Raw genomic sequence first — 16,847 nt, 5'->3', positions numbered from 1 at the left:
TTTATGATACTCCTAGGAAATTTCTTCATAATGTSTCCAAGTCTTATACTTAGGTTGGAAAAAAGTACTACTAGATTCAATTTTTGTACTCCTTAACAATATTTTTAATAAGCTTTCCTCCTCAGTTGAATTCACAAAGTCTACACRAAGTTTTCTGTTTACCCTTTGTAACTTGATTTGAGGGAACAGTAATCTATCAGAGTGACAAAACCACTATAATTCCTTCTTCCTTTTTGAAAATAACCCTAAGAGATCAACGAGATAYAATCTGCAAAATACAGCAGAAAAAAAAAGAGCTTAACATACTACTGTAATCTTATGGATATCTTGTGGATATGCTTCATGACAACCTACTGTTTTGCTATTTTTCTGCTAGAATTTATGGCAAAAAATTTCTCTATTTTAGTTTTCATGAAATGTCTCATTTAATAAGGATAATGTTGAAACATCTCCCTTCTATTATATATAACATAATACCTTACAAGATTAAAATACAGTATTTTATCATTACATGTAGTAAAAGCTATTGCTGCAGCATAATTAAATTGCGGAAGAAAACGAGTTTCGTATTAGTATTATTGTATATTAGGAGCCAGCGATTTCATACAACAACGATACCCAAAACTCACAATGAAATTAAGTCTTTTGTCACTGCAGACACTGAGCATGGGCAGAGATAAAAATCAGTAYGGAATGATGAAATATAATTCATACTTCCAACACAGATGTTTATTCTGCTGAGCATTAACAAAAGCCAGGCACTTACCAGATCAATCAGGCTCTCCTGGATTCTGTTCAGCGTGGTACGTAATCTGCTGCTACTGAGGCCCAGTCCTGTTGATTCAAACTGGAAGAAAYAGATCCTATTTAAGTTTGGAAATGGAAAAAATGTTGGTTCAAACCATACAGTRATAGAGTAAAACTCCAGTTAGTAAACACTGGTTACAATTTACTTACAGCAAAGTTTCAGCACATAATTGCAACCATACAAAATGGAGAGTCAACAGAGGTCACTGCACTTAACACGGCACTAATGTAAAGAATGACCTGAGTGCATTTCATGAAGATGACAATTTACCATTCATACCAATAAGCAATCAGTATTCTTTATGGTTATAATTCGGTATTTGGGTGCAAGATTCTTAATTTTTCCATTCTGGAGACTAATCTAAAAGAGTGTAGTCTCCCACTGTGGTCAAACCAYACCCAGTTCAAATGTTCTTGACTTTTCCTTCTCTCAAACTATACAATTATTTGTAAACTCTCATTAAACATCTAAAGCATATATGCAAAATTATGATTGTCTTCATATAACAATCGTTACTTAACGTTTATAAAGATCTACCTAAGAAACGTGCCATCTTCATGTTCATGGCTCAGAAGTRTTATGGGGCAGATGTTCAGCTGGGATAAATCAAAATATCTACAGTGATTTCTATGTAAATGCAATGGCTTATACCAGCTGAGGGTCTGATCCAAAATATTTAATTAACATAGGTACTTATTTTCTACTCCAGATTACAAAAGATGAAGAACAAACTAACAAAACAAAAGTGGAAATGGGACAAGTAAGAAACACACATTTTGTCCAGACTCTTAAGTATTGGAATACAGTTCTGGTATGTGATTCAAACCAAAAAAGTAATTTGCTGAACATTTAGAGGATTGTTGTCAATTGAATTAGACTTCCTTTCAATACACTGAATTATGGAGGATTCAAGTATTCAAGTTTCTCCTTCCTCTCACTCCTTCATAGAAGCAAAGTGGAATAACTTAGGTTCCTACTTACTTCACTAACCTAAGACTTCACATCTACCCTATTTTTCTTCCATATTCAATGAAAATTTATGTCTGAGCTAAATTCCCCTTGGAAATGCCAGGCTTTCTCACTGATTATGCAGAAGTCTAAAACCTGATCTAGGACACATGGATCCCTAACCACAGGGTCTGTGGTTGACAAAAAGAAGTGTTTGCTTTTTTTTTTTTTTTTTTTCTGGTGAATTAAACTATTTTATAAAAATAATTTGTATTTCTCTTCACATTTTTACCATAGAAATATCAGTTCTGAGTTGCCTTTTACTTTGTAGGAGAATGGGTAAAAAAGACAACCACTTATTTTCTTTAAAAATCCCTTAATTAGGGAGAAAAGATAATTTGGGAAGTTAAGGTAATTATCAGTTTTTGAAGACAGATCATAAGATCTGTGAATTCAAAAATGGCTATTTCCCTTGTTAAGGCATAGAAGAAGAAAGGAAATCTTGCTTAAGGAAAAAATATACAGCATTAAAAATGATTTGCAAATTTCAGCCATTAGATTTCATTTTTAAAAGATTCACTTCTGTACCACCAAAACAACATAGCTTATATAATCTGCCAGCAATCCTTTCTCTTCACAACTTTCAATTCCTAATTTATAATAGCTATCAATACCTTTCGGTTACTTATTTTGATTTTTTTTTTTTTTTTAAGAAAAGGTAATTTCATATTTGAAACATATACAAAAAAGAAAGAAAGAGCAAATTTAAAATTTCCATAAAACATGACATGGCAAGAACTTCAGATTGATCACTTGACCAGTCATAGCCTGAATTCCGAATTGAGCATCCACACATATAAGAAAAAAAAGTTTGATTGCCCAGTAATTTTTTCCTCAAGCATAGAATCTTCATGACTTCATACAGTATATATCAGTCATCAGTATTAAACTGTCTTGCTTCCTGGAAGTTTGTTACTGCTATAGACAAAGTTATAGATATTTAATTCCACAAACCAATGACCTAGTAAGTCTTCCATAATGAGAAAAACAAAATATCAAAGAATAGACAGAATAATTTCATTGATCAGCAATTCCACATGACTCCTTAATAAAAGTGTTCTCTGGAAGAGTATGGCCCATTAATTTTATAAACATTATAATATCTTGTCAAAAAAATTAAAATTTAACTCAAATTTATTCTGCTGAGGAAAGATATAAATGTCTTGCACTTTAGTGAGTACTTATTAAATATACCATCTCTTCCTACTGTTTCATAATTTGAAATGAGGGAAAAAAATAACCTTAATATGCATCCCAGAAATGAAAATGGCATTGAACGAGCAATTTTGGTAACGGATGTGTAGCTGTTACCAGTGAAGAATGCCAAATACTAAATGCATAGGATAACCATTCTAAAATGGTTTGGAAAGAGCAATGACTTGTCAACATACAAGTTTTGAATCCTTGCTTTTCACCAAATTGGTACTGAACTATGTACAATTAATTACTTTCCTTATACGTGTGCTAACACTAGATGTATATTAAAAAAAAATAAAAAAAAAATAAAAAAAAAATAAAAACACCACCAGTGGTATAAATCACATACCATCAACCATCTCTAATTTAAAAAAAGTTTATAAACAGTATGGGAGGGGTGACGACATTAAAGCAGCATTACAAGAGGGTTTATTATATTCATAGACCCTTTGTAAGCATTATGTTTCACATGGAAAATCATCTAAGCCACGTCTGAACTCCCTAACACTCAGTATCTCTTATGAAAAAAAAAAAAAAAAAAAAAAAAAAAAAAAAAACACCACCAGTGGTATAAATCACATACCATCAACCATCTCTAATTTAAAAAAAGTTTATAAACAGTATGGGAGGGGTGACGACATTAAAGCAGCATTACAAGAGGGTTTATTATATTCATAGACCCTTTGTAAGCATTATGTTTCACATGGAAAATCATCTGTCAAAACAAAAATAAGGTACACTACCAAAACATCACAATTTTACCCATCTGCTATGTTTACCTGCCTAGCACTGTGCTGTTCTCTGTTAGAAGCAGAAAGTGAGGAACTCGGTATGAGCTTTAAAAAACATAAAACAGGAAGTGCAAAAAAAAAATGTAATACAATATGAATATCAGAACAGCTGATTAAGCCAAAGAAAATGAACTATCTTAAAAAAATACCACCCAGCTTCTAAACACAAACAAATTGCAAATATATTTGTCCTGCCAAAGAGAACAACTCAAAACCATTTTAAACCATATGCTGAGAGTCTAAAAATCCAATCCAGTTTGCCAACAGATGATGATGAATTTGGAACCCCATGACATTATTGCTTGTGGAGTAATTTAGTGGCCAAGGGAGGAGAAAGTTTTTACACGCAGCTTTTCATAAACACTTTAAGACATTTCTGTTGAAAGCTGATCTATGTTATATAGAGACATTGCCAACCAGCAATTATTTCAGCTACATGATCACCCCTCAAAAAAATGAAAACAAAAGTGTTTTCATCAATGCAGTTACTTTGACAGAAGAATACTACATCTAGAAGTGTATTTCAAACTTCTTAAACTTTAGCTGCTACACAACACACGCGCCCCTCCCTTCTGCTGCTTTTATCTAAGTTAGAGAAATGCCTAAAGAGTTGTTTAGTTTTTCTATACGTATCAAGTCACCACCCTTTCTCTGCCCACTCTCTTGCTCCCCAGTTTTGCCCCTACTTTTGGGTAGTGCATGTTGTCTTCCCTCCTTTCAAGTACTGCTGGAAAAAAGATTACAGAATGTACTCAAAACATAATAGGATACATATCCCAGTGATAATGTTTCCAATTTTTATTCCTCACATTGCTGATCTAATCAGCCTTTTCTTACTCCTACATTCAAATCCAGGCTGATGCCACAGTTTTTCCCGTGGAAGCATATTCAACAGTATTCTAAGTATAAAGATCCTCTGTGTTATCATTCTGTGCATACAGTGATAATCTGAAACGAATGTTTCTACCTACCACGTCATTTCGGCCAAAAAACGTATAGACTGCATACAGATAGTAATCAAAGAGCTGGGACATGAAGTGGATCACATCAAATGCAATTGGTTTCAGAATATTCATCATCTGCATGTATTTCCCTTAAAAGAAGAAAATATATAGAAGATCAGTTTTCTCAGCACAAGTGCTGCAAAAACAGCAGTGAGCTTGACAAATTCAAAACAAGCTTTACAGGGTTTATTATTCAGCCCTGAATATGAAGTATAGTGACTTAGCAGTATTTTAGAAAATAGGAGGTTTAAAAACAAAGCCAGATATGATGACTGAGACATCATAAATGATTTCTCCAAAATGTGGATGTTAATACCTACTTAAGTGACTTAACCACCCATGGCCTTCGGGTAACAAAATCAAACACACATGACCTTCTGGTTCCTTCATAGTTTCAGATTCATTTAGCCAAAAAAAATAATAATCCTATAGTCTGTAGTAAATGATACAGAGTCACTGAAAAGTTAATGTATTAGAGTGTGTGCGCATACACATATGCATGCGTGTGTATACATACACACACACACACACTTTTCAAGCAGCAAAAAAGTACAATATAAAAATGATATTCGTAGAGTCAAATGTGAGGCATAACACAGTTCACACCTCAGCAACATATTCTCCTGTTTGTCTTCCTTTATAACAAGTGGGGGAAAAAAATAAAACACTATAAAAGGATGCTTAAAAGGTCCACTTTCCAAGTATGAAGGGATATTTACTGTGTAGATACTTCAGAAAACTGCTAAATGACCCCTTTACCCCACCAAGATTGTAAAAAAGATAAGGTAACTTCTAAACAGTGCTGTCCCTAAGTTGGCAACCCCACAGAACTGTTTGATATTAGATATATGCAGTTTTTTCCTTCCATATCCACATAGCTTTTTGGAGGCATATAATCAATTTCAATATTTTTTGTGCAAATTCTTTTCAACATTGAGAAGTTTTCTAGATTTTCATTGTATTCTATTCTCTTATTTACATTCTTAATGGCGAGACCATGGTCCTAGTCTGTATTAAGTAATAYCTGAGCACTTTTACTTTGATCTGAGGGAGTAAAGGTCATGTCCTATACCAACAAGCTCTTTTCACCTTATACTTCTTACAAGATGGCCTTCAGCACCAGCCGCAAATGTTTTCTTTGCACCTGTGGATTTATTCCCACGTATCTTTTGCTGTCAGTAAAGAATATAAGTGATGAATTTATAGGCTGCATTACTATTTAGGAAGAATCAGACATTACAGCTGATGGGAGTCAAAGAAGCAGGCTGAAACATAATAGTGAAAAGTTCCCTACTACAAATTCATCCTATTAGGGATAGGCAATAACTTTTGCTATAAATTGAGAACTTATCAATAAGAGACGACTGTGCAGTAAAGAGAGTAGGTAAAACTGGAGAATGTGTTATGGAGCTACGAAGAGGGCTGCTGAGAATTAAGGATGTAGCAGACAAGTTATTTTAGTASAGAAGAAGGTTCTACTGTATATAGTATTATTGATCAGGAAATGGAAGAATTCAAAAGAGAAGCAAAGAGCTTAGCTTATTTTGCCTAGAAAAAAGTGACATAACAAATAACTATAAACTTACTTGAGATTAATAGTTCTTCTCCCTAATATTTAAGTTAAAGGATGCTACCACAAGACAGATTAAGTATAAATTCATCAAGAACAAACCATGACATAAAATTTGGAAGACAGATGTTCTACAGTAGTTTTACAAAAAAAGGCAAATAGTTTTAAATGTACACCTGACATGTTTCTAGAGGAACAAACTAACAGARCAGGAGATCTACTGACAAAAAAAGTGTGTAATAACACTCCAACCAGTTTTGAATGGAACTGAATCACTATTTATTACTTTTCACCACATTAGTTTTCTATTTTTGTATTTGTTACTAAATGCCTTAGAGTAGGGATTGGCACATCCAGGCAGAAGAATAATTTCTTCTTTTCCTTTCTGCTCTCTGTTGTTACCTATTTGGCCACTGGAGGTTCTCCCACATCTCCGAACCAGGTCACCTATTGTTCCCAGTGGAAGCTTCTACTGGGAGTAAAAACAAAACAAAAACAAAAAAACAAAGCCACCAACTGCCATCCTCAGAGCCTTCATCCACAAGCTAGATAACTCACTAAAATTCAAACTGATCACAGGATTTGGACTCAGAAGATTTTTTCCCCTACAAGTCTGATTTGCAGGGCCTATTTATTTTAATTATTTTGTTTTCTAGCATATGGCACGGCTTCTTTCACGAAGTCACATGAGAAGTTAACTTAATGAAAACTCTAGTATTGCTGAAACCCAAGATTTCCTTCAAGCTTTTGCTTTCTATCCCCGTATTACATAGTGATCTTGTTATGTTTTGCTGTAGAAGACTGAGTGGAGGAGTTCCTCTACAACTATGCTAAGTGTCTACCATACAGCTGCTTGCACTTTCAGAACCCTGAAGTCAACAACCTAAAAGGTCTCTTCTGGTCCTAATAGTTTCAAACGTCCAGCAGCAAGGAACGCGCTCTGCTAGCTAGCCAAAAACAAATGTACCGTTTGCCCTATAGTCTAAAAACCAGAAAGAATATGTAACAATCTTTGGGTTATTATAGTAACAGATGGCAATTTCTGGACCAAACTGCAAATGCAGCTCATTCAGTACATCGGATATAACAGACCATTTACCAAAACATAACGTTCCAGACATATTTCAAAGTGACAGGTTCAAAAAAAAAATTGCATGAGGGTGCCAAAATCATTTATTTTTCCTGTAGTCAGTAATACCATTTTTCAAACTTAACACTGTGTTCAGCAAATTAATTTACTAATTGATAACAGATGATGATGTTTCATGCAAAGAAACTGAGTGACAGAGCTACAGAATTAGCCATTGATAGCAGGTTATTTGACATTTTTTAAACAATTACTTGTCCAGCTCAGTAAAGGTCACATTACTTTGACAAATACATGATACGCTATGGGAAGAACCAAGCAATAACTTGACATTACTACTTTCCAGGTGTCTATATAGCTTAGACCAGCTGCTTAAGTATTATGCCTCCGAGCTCAGTTTGCTAACATGCACAAGTATGTTTTCCCTTTTTTCTCTTCTTTTTTTTTTTTTTCCTTAAGTGTGTGTTTTAGGGTGACTTTTTGGAGATTTGACACTGTTACAGTATTTATTATTTGGCAATTTAGCCCGGTTACTAATTGCACGCTTTTTAGATCTACAGAATAGTTATTTACATTTATATCAGCATTATGAACCAAAAATTAGATTCAAAAAGCTCAGCTTGTCTTCCAAAAGGCAAAAATTATTGCAGAAACTTCCAGCACATTTCAATGTGGAAATTAAGAGATGTTTGAAAACGGATGACATCCTATGAAACCAGCTGTCATTTTCATATGCGCTATCTCAATAGTCTGTATTACTTACATGCTGATTTTTTTCTACTTCCTCTTTGTACTAAACATGTTTTTCAAACTTGCATGCAACCCATACCCATAAGGGCAATGTGTCGTATGCTAGACAGACTTCCAAATATCTGTGCAGCTGGCATAAACACTCAAGGTAGTCTCCTGGGCTGAATCCCGTGCTTTTCCAAAGGGCTACACATTGTACATCGCCCAAGGACTGTCCCTGCAAAATCTTTTGATGCCAAGAACATTTCTCTGTTACTACATCACTGAGCATCTTGACGCAAGTGTTCCAAGAACATTTCCTCCTAGCTTCTTTCTCTAGTAGCATGCCAACTTTTAACTTCTACACATTGTTCCTTAGTTGCACTAAAGCTCATATTTGGGGTGCAAAGAGGTGTACAAGAACATTTCCAACCAGGACTAATAGCCTAAACCCATGCTATGCTAGAAACTTCCAGAAATATTTGAAAACACTATTCAATTTCAACAACTGAAAGTAGCTAGACTTTCTAGAGGCTCTCCTTAACAGCATGTTTCCCCCCCCCATAGTAGTCAGTATTCCCTGCACTTTTGGTCTCACAGACAGTAAGTAAAGTACTCTATCAGACTAATCTACATAAAACTGATCACTAAAAACAGAAAGGTACCACTACCTCCTGAAAAATACATATTYAAATTTTAGTATCTCTATGGTCATTAGTAAAATCATTTCCTAAGGAGTCTCAGAATTCCAAATATGCCACTTCCTTTGAGCTAAAATGACATTTTRAAGGAGAAAGTGAAAAACCCATAGTAATGATATCATTTTGAGAGAMTGCATGATTTTTTTGAAGTCCCATCAAGTTCTATAGTATGTGACCTCTCGCTTCCTTCAGCAACATGTTTTCTGCTGTGAGATCTTTCACAATCATTATTTTCCTAAATTCCTTCAAGTAAAATGTAAGAGTTCCTTCCCAAACAACCTAAACAGTAGAAGAAAAAACTAAAGCAAAAAAAAAAAGTTAGAACAACATTAACTAAAATAAAAAGTCTCCCCATACATACACTGGCGTAGTCCTTACTTATTCTCACTGACRCACAAAATCCGGGTCAAAATACTCCTCAGAAATTTAACAAAGGTTCATTCTTCYTTTGTATTTTAAGTCAACATACTAAGATCAGATAGAAAAATTTAGCCACATARATTAATTTAATGGTCACTTCATACTGGAAGCAGACATACAGAAATACTTACCTGTTATAAGCTTGAGGGAAAACCAAATAAACTGAGCTGTTCACTCAAAACTGAAATTAAATGAATAGCTGTAGCTGCTCCCAATTCAAATATACAGTAACTCATTTATATAGCATACATATACTAAAATGCACTTTGTTTTATTCATCTAACTTGCACACAAAGAAATACATACAGCACACAAAAAAATTCAAAATAGGTTATCAGCACTCTCATTCACTGAATACTATTGTTTGCATGATCTTACCCTAAAAGGTGAAATGACACCTTTTTATTTGACTGAGAAATTTAAATCCTTATGTTCATCTCATTCCAGACTTTTAAAAATAAACCACAAATGAAAGGAAGTTTAACTAAGTTCAGYAAACTCATCCAGCTGAACCAAATGTCATGTTGATGCATCACAGGGAAGGCAAGAATGCCAGTGACAACATGCAGAAGGGACAAAAATCACAAGTATGGACATTACTGCCACCATCTCTGTCAAATCACAGCTTTATTTTCAAGGAATAGAACTTTTAAAAAAAGTACAGACTTTCTGCTGCATAGGACATAGCTAAAAAAATTCCTTGCAGTTTGGTTCAGCCTTTTTTTTTTTTTTTTTGGAAACTTCATATTGCTAGTACTGCACATGCAATGCACTTTGTCCAATTTTATCTAAGAAATAGACACTTGGCCCAAGCTGGTTGTCTAGATTTCCTGCATAGAAAGAAACAGCAGAGGACAAGTGTTAAAGTATCTATGCTAAGATATRCATCCAAAGATATCTAGGGCAGGTAACAAACTCCATTATCCTCTAGAGTTGCGTAGCTTTTTCCATGGGTAATAAAGGAATCCTAGATAATCAGTTTAGATTATGCTCTTTTCGATGGGTGAAATCAGGCAGTGCAAGTACCATGCTATTTTCCTAGCCAAAATCCTAGGACAGGTCAAAACAAACTGAATCCTTTGTGGCATTCACAGAAGAGACTGCAGTTAAAAGATGCAGTGTGTGTCCCACTGCATTGAGAATCCAGAACACTGGAACAAGCCTGGATCTCCTACAAGCTAGTATTACACCTAGGCAAATCTCTCAAGCAGACAATATACTTATTTTCATATTTTATAGGAAAGATTCAAGAAACAAAGGAGRAAACCTAACAAATTAGTCTGGCTAAATGGTGAAGTTGAATGTCAACCGGAAAAGGCCTTAACACAGTCAAGTTAAAGGACCGAAAGAATTGGGGCATAATGAAAAGTGACCATGGAATGGTGACGGAGGGATCAGTAACCAGTGTACTAACTTGTATGTGTAATAACCAGTCAAGCCACAGGTTGTAACACTGTGATTGAAAAAAACAGCAAGTAAAAACATATGTAAAGAGAAAACAATCATCCAGACAACTACTGATCCATTAGACTAGTATTTGTAGAATGTAGGCCATTACATCAAGCTTTGAAGATAATATAGAAGTGACAAACAGAAATATGGAGGTAAGATTAGGATAAAACAAATCATGGACCTACCATAGGTACCAGACTAAGATGTATTCTTATTAGAGAACACAAACAAATGCAATACAGTACATTTCATCTATCTGGGCTTTAGTCAAAGTGTTCATTTTTATAACATTGCACAGTAATAAGTGCAGCTGGAAACATTTTTGAAATGAGCAAGGGATTAGAGAGGAGAGAATGGAGTGTTCTGAAAAGGGAAATATCTGGAAAAGCTACTAATGGAGATCCCAACATTTGGCCACCTCTAACATATTCATAAATATCTCTGGCACAAAAGTAAGTGTGTGACAATGGAAAAAATAAGGAGGCACCAACAAAACAGAAAAGGACTGACATTATGTACAGGAAGAACTGGAGGACCTTGATGACTGCTGCAATAAAAACTGGATGAAATTCAATACCATAAAATGTGAAGCCATGCATTTGGGGACCAATTAACAAAAAAACATTTTCCTGCTATAAACGAGAAGCTCATCACTTGAAATAAAGTAGAGTGAAGGACCAGCTGGCTGTATAAGCTCATTACAGAATGACTGAACTGCCAGTACAATGAAGCTGTGAGAAATCTGAAGAGGTGCAAAAGGGAAGCAATTGTACTTGAGACCAGGAAGCTGTGACACAACTGCGACACAATGCAGTGAGATCTCATCCAAAGTATTGCACATGATTYCAGCCTTACCGATTCTATGATTCTATCTCCAAGAGAAAAAAAAAGTGACAAAAAAGTCTGAAAATTAATTTCTGCGTAAGATGATTTATGTGCTATTCCCTAAAACAGCAAAAGGAACTATCCAGGTAGTAAGGTATATAAATCAACTTATTCTGAAGTACCATGATCATTGCCAAGCATATAAACACTGCAGACAGACTTCACTAATAAAACGTATACATAATTCCTCTCTCTCTTCTCTTGCCCAACTTGATACATTTAGGTAATAACTTCCAATTCTCTGTAATCAGCAGCAAGAAATGACTACATTATCTAGATAAATCATTCTTGCTGTAATCTGTTTGATTATCTAGACAAAACAGAAGTCAGGATCACAAAAATCAACCTCTTTATAATCCAGAATGGGAGGTATACTGTTTTCACAGAAGAATTTTAGTTAGAAGAGACCTTCAAAGTCATCTAGTCCAGCTGTCTGTTCAGAGAAGATCTAATTAGATGAGGTTGTTCAGGAAATTGTCCAGTTAAGCCTTGTCCTCGAAACAGGTTGCTCATATGTGTTATTGTTATGGTAAAAAATAATAATAATAAGAAGAAGAAGAAGAAGAAGAAATCCAGATTCTCTCTGATCTGAATTTCCCATGCTCCACATTGTATTTATTGCCTCTCATCTATCACTGTGCACCTCTGAGGAGGCTTCACTCCACTCCCTCTTCAGGGTAATATCTGTACTTATGAATTAACTAACCAGCAGTTTCTGGAAGTATGTATTTAGCCATGGAATAAATAGGAAGCCAGTAAAGTTCCCAAAATTGCTGTTAAAAAGTGCCTCAACTCATTTAGAGTGTTCTCTCAATGAGAAGGTAATTCACTCTACAGCCTCTACTAAGGCTGCCCACAAAAATATTCCAGAAACTTGCATCAGTTAGACATGAGGACCACAGATGGTACTATATTACAAACTGTATTGGGACCACAAACTCATTTGATCAGTGGTCAAGAAAACAGAACAAAACAGCTTATTCCATGAATTTTCACAGCAGCAATAATGAAACATAGTGCGTGTTTACTCTAGGCACGCATTAGCTAAAAAGTAGGATGTATTAAAATGCCTGAAATTAGAAGTCTGGAAGATCACGTCTCTTAGTGGTCTACTATGAAATAATTAAAAATTATTCCCTGTGTACATATTTGAGTAACAAAAAAGGGGAGAGGGAAAAAAGCATTCCTACTTCTGTAACTAGCCTGCTTTAAAATAAATCTTTTAATCTATCACGATACATTAGCAACATAAAACACCGATCTGTTCCCTTTCTATATCCAATTTTACGCATTCAGTATTTTAGATAAATAAACCAACTTTATAGAATAAAATACAAGCAGATTAATATTCAAATAATTCACAAGATTTATCCCAATTAGACTAATAAAAATATTTTGTTTTAGTATTTTATGTTTTTTTTAACATTGTCAAAGAGTGGAAATAAGAGTCCAGCTAGAGGTTTTTTAAAAAAAAATTTTGAAATCCAATAAATATTTGCTCTAATGCATAGATTTGCATTAAAATGAAAAACACACATTCCTATAATCGTTCTACTTACCGACAAGTCTTATTACATTCAGAGTAGTATTTGTTAGGATCGGTGCATTCACTTTATTGAGATTATAATCTGATCTCTTCCTGCTCCTCAGGGTTTCTCGAGAAATACTTTAAAGAGAACGAAACAAAATATACCAAACGTGATTGTCTATTATATTGAATATATACCAATGAAAATTAAGTAGCTTAAGAAAACAATGCATCCTACTTTTCCCGTTTCTCAAGATGGTACATCTTTCAGACATTTTTTGATCTATTGATGCCAAAGCATAACTATGTTAGAATTCAAATATTTAAAGAGAGAAGCCTAGCCTAGTTTATTGAAAACAGTACTAGAGAATGGAATTTGAGTTCTAGTCCAAAGTTTGAAGTTCTGCAGGTCTCTGTCTGGCCTCAACAACCATTTTAATCACTTTGCCTCAGGTCTACTGTTTATGAAGTAAATAAAAAGAAAACAGTGCAAGTCATCAAGAAAAAGCAGTAGATTAGTGAGCTAGAGCTGAAAAGGACTATCTGTAAACACAAACAACTGATGAAGCTAAAACGACATTCATATTTTCATCAGAAAAACACTCGACCATACCTCAAAATGGTATTCTTCCAAAAATTCAGAATATATAACAGTTTCACAGAAAATAGCTATTGACAAGTGACTGCAGTCTCTCTGAACAGGTAATTTATAGCAACACCTCTTTAGCTTTTTTGAAATGAAGTAGTTTGTGAAGTATAAAATCATGCTAATAAGATTTCACCTTAAACAATGATTTCACCCAAGAAAAGAAACAACAAAAAAGTCCTCTTCCAGTTAAAAGATTATTTTCTGGTTCTCCTACAGTCCTCTAAAGTTTGCCTGCTTCAGAAAGTCTGAATGAATATTGAATTGGTAYAGTGCTCTACAAAGAAATTTGTAGTTCAAATTCTCTTAAATGCCAGAGTTGTTGGGTTTGTGGGTTTTTTTTGTTTTTTTTTTGTTTGTTTGTTTGTTTTTTTTGAGAATGAAACACAAATTCCAAATGACTGCCTTCAATCTATAGCAGAATCTAAGTATTTACCTGTAAGAGATTGTTTTCTACAAAAGCAGAAGCCCAAGCCCCAGTTATTCCTCTGCAAACACTTCCATTTGACACAACAGAAATTACACACATGCACAATAGAGATCTTCACTTAACATGTAATGCTTACTCATCAGTTTTCCACTACCTGCTTCAGAGAGTACTTATCCTTCAAAATCTTGCCTTCCAAAGTGGTGTTTTATTTTGTTTTGTTTTTTTTCYTGCAATAATGATGTACAGTTTAAAGCTGCCTTCTGTTCTGAAGATCTAACTGCTGGGACGTTCTAACTAYGCAGGTAGCATAACAATTATTTATTATTTCATTATCATAGAATAAAGATTAGATAGAAAATGAACTAATTAGAGAACAGAGATTAGAAGCATGTAAATAAGTAGCACAAAAGATCAAGTACTCACACAGCCTACCTACCTTTTCACAGGGGCATCTCCTGTCTGCTCATCCACATAATCTCTTTTCAACTCTTCAGGAACATCACTGTCACTATCATATTCCTGATATGCACTTTTTTCTTGTTCATCTGATTCATACTGTAAAAATGAACACATTGACTGSCATTACTTTCTGCATAATAATGCCACACCTTCAAAGTAGAATTTTGGTCACTGCTTGGATTTTACCCCCTTTGGAATAGGAATAGCTTTACTGGTTGACAGGTTATTTACAATGTTCATTAAAAATAAAACAGGCAAATTAAACAAATTACATAAAGCCATATGTAAGTATATTTCTAAACACATTTCTATTCTCAGATGTCATATATGAGTAAATATGTGCATCATCCTGCTTTTCCCAGCTACTGATACATTTTTTGCCTTCTTGTCTCAGTATCAAATACTCTTCAAATAGCTGAACTTATTATTTGTTCTACAATTTGAAATAAATAAAAACTCAAAATTGGTCCATATGGTGGCAATAAAAACAAGCAAAATCTGGCACCATATAATCCTTAATCTTTAAATCAACAATGTAGTCCTCCTTTGCATTACAAAAATACTTCTTGACACTGTATGAATTTTTTAAAAAACCTGCAGTTCTTTTTAAAATTGATCTTAGTACATTCCAAAAGACATTGCTGCCTGTGAGTCTTTCATTCACTTAACCTGTTAAGAGACCAATGCTATTCTGCTTTTGTGTAGAGTATAAACACTTCAAGCAAATAACTGGTTCAAGTGCTACTACAAAAACATGGCTATTACTCATGGCTACTATATAGTAACCACATACTTTCTCCCTCCTCTCCCCACTAATTTTTCTGTATGTATTTTCTTCAACTGTATGCTGTTCTATCTACATCAACAGCCAGAGTAACAYTGTATAGGTCTTTGTGTGTATACTTCCACATACGTATATAAACTTTGCACTGTACATGAATGAAACAAGTGGCACAGCAAGTAAGGAATAGGTTTCTACAACCCATTTCATGTACCTTTCCTAGCTGTACAAAAAGGAATAACGCATTATATTATTCTAAGAAATTAATGCTGTAACTAAGCAGTACCTGCAGAATGAGTCGGGGCTAGGTTGATTTATTTATTTATAAGAGTATTTAAACTTTAATTGCTTACATATAAAGGCTGATTAGCAGGGTTTTGGGGGGAGGAATCAAACACATGTTTGGGTTTGTTATGGTGTGCTAGTTTTTGGTTTGGGGATTTTTTTGGTAGGGTTTTTTGTTGTTGTTGTTTTTAAAAAGACAGAACATCCTTTATCTAGTTAAAGACATATGATCCTGATATTTGAAATACTTACGTAATTACCAATGAAACAATTATTTCTTCTTTGATAGAAGAAAACCTCATGCATCATTTGCTTCATTCATCATGGATCCCACAGAACTTACTTCCATAATGTGAAAAATGTGAGTGCACAGCTAAATTAACAACATATAGCTGCCTTGAGATGATGTGTTTTTTTTTCCACTAAGAAACAAGACTTGATATTGATTACACAATTTGAAAAAGTAAGATGCTTAGGAAGCTACAGACACTTTAACTACCACCTCAGCCACATTTTTTATTTTCTGAAACTRTTTTGCTCTGCTCAGTTGTTGAATTGCATTTCATACCTTTCCAGCAACTTTCCTTCTATTTAATGATGAAAGGTTTTAGCCTAATAAATGACGTCTGGAAAAAATGAGCAAGACAAACTACAGAACATATAATACAATATAGGAATTCCATGGTAGATATGTATAATTACTGCTGGACTATCAGTTATGAGAAGTTTTATTCAAACACAGATAATAAATGTTTCTTTATAATTAAGTAGTCATGTAAAACTGGGCAAAACTGCAAAAAACACCTGTAAAATGCTACAATTAAAAGTAGCATTTTAAGGTTAATCTCTTTAAAAAGTATTCTTGATTGCTCTGCAGTTTAGGTGCTTTAGACACTTTATAAATAATAGAATAAAGTTCTTCACAAGTTACTTGTTAAAGTAACAGAGGAGAACAAAACAGAGGAGAACAAATAATTAGTGTTCTATGATAAAAGCCGGTTTCCTGAGCTCCTACAGAACTACCATGGCATTAAGCATATCCATTAGGCTCCTGGATGCACTTACG

The 16,847-nt window shown here is 34.3% G+C and overlaps 1 protein-coding gene across 1 annotated transcript in view; it reads right to left on the bottom strand.

Moving 5' to 3' along the window:
• The window catches only part of VPS50 (VPS50 subunit of EARP/GARPII complex), a 98,292-nt gene that overhangs the window by 21,414 nt on the left and 60,031 nt on the right, over positions 1-16,847 (bottom strand). Inside the window, exons 19-22 of the mRNA XM_085310507.1 lie at positions 14,693-14,811; positions 13,212-13,318; positions 4,776-4,897; positions 767-847 (exon numbers count right to left, since the gene is read on the bottom strand). Of these exons, the coding sequence (XP_085166633.1) occupies positions 767-847; positions 4,776-4,897; positions 13,212-13,318; positions 14,693-14,811 (429 nt within the window). The remainder of the gene's footprint in view (positions 1-766; positions 848-4,775; positions 4,898-13,211; positions 13,319-14,692; positions 14,812-16,847) is intronic.

The sequence above is a fragment of the Rhea americana genome, unplaced genomic scaffold (assembly GCF_003343005.1).
Source record: "Rhea americana isolate MKP2758 unplaced genomic scaffold, rheAme1 scaffold_32, whole genome shotgun sequence".
Taxonomy (NCBI): Eukaryota; Metazoa; Chordata; class Aves; order Rheiformes; family Rheidae; genus Rhea; species Rhea americana.
This window is presented reverse-complemented; position numbering and strand designations above follow the sequence as displayed.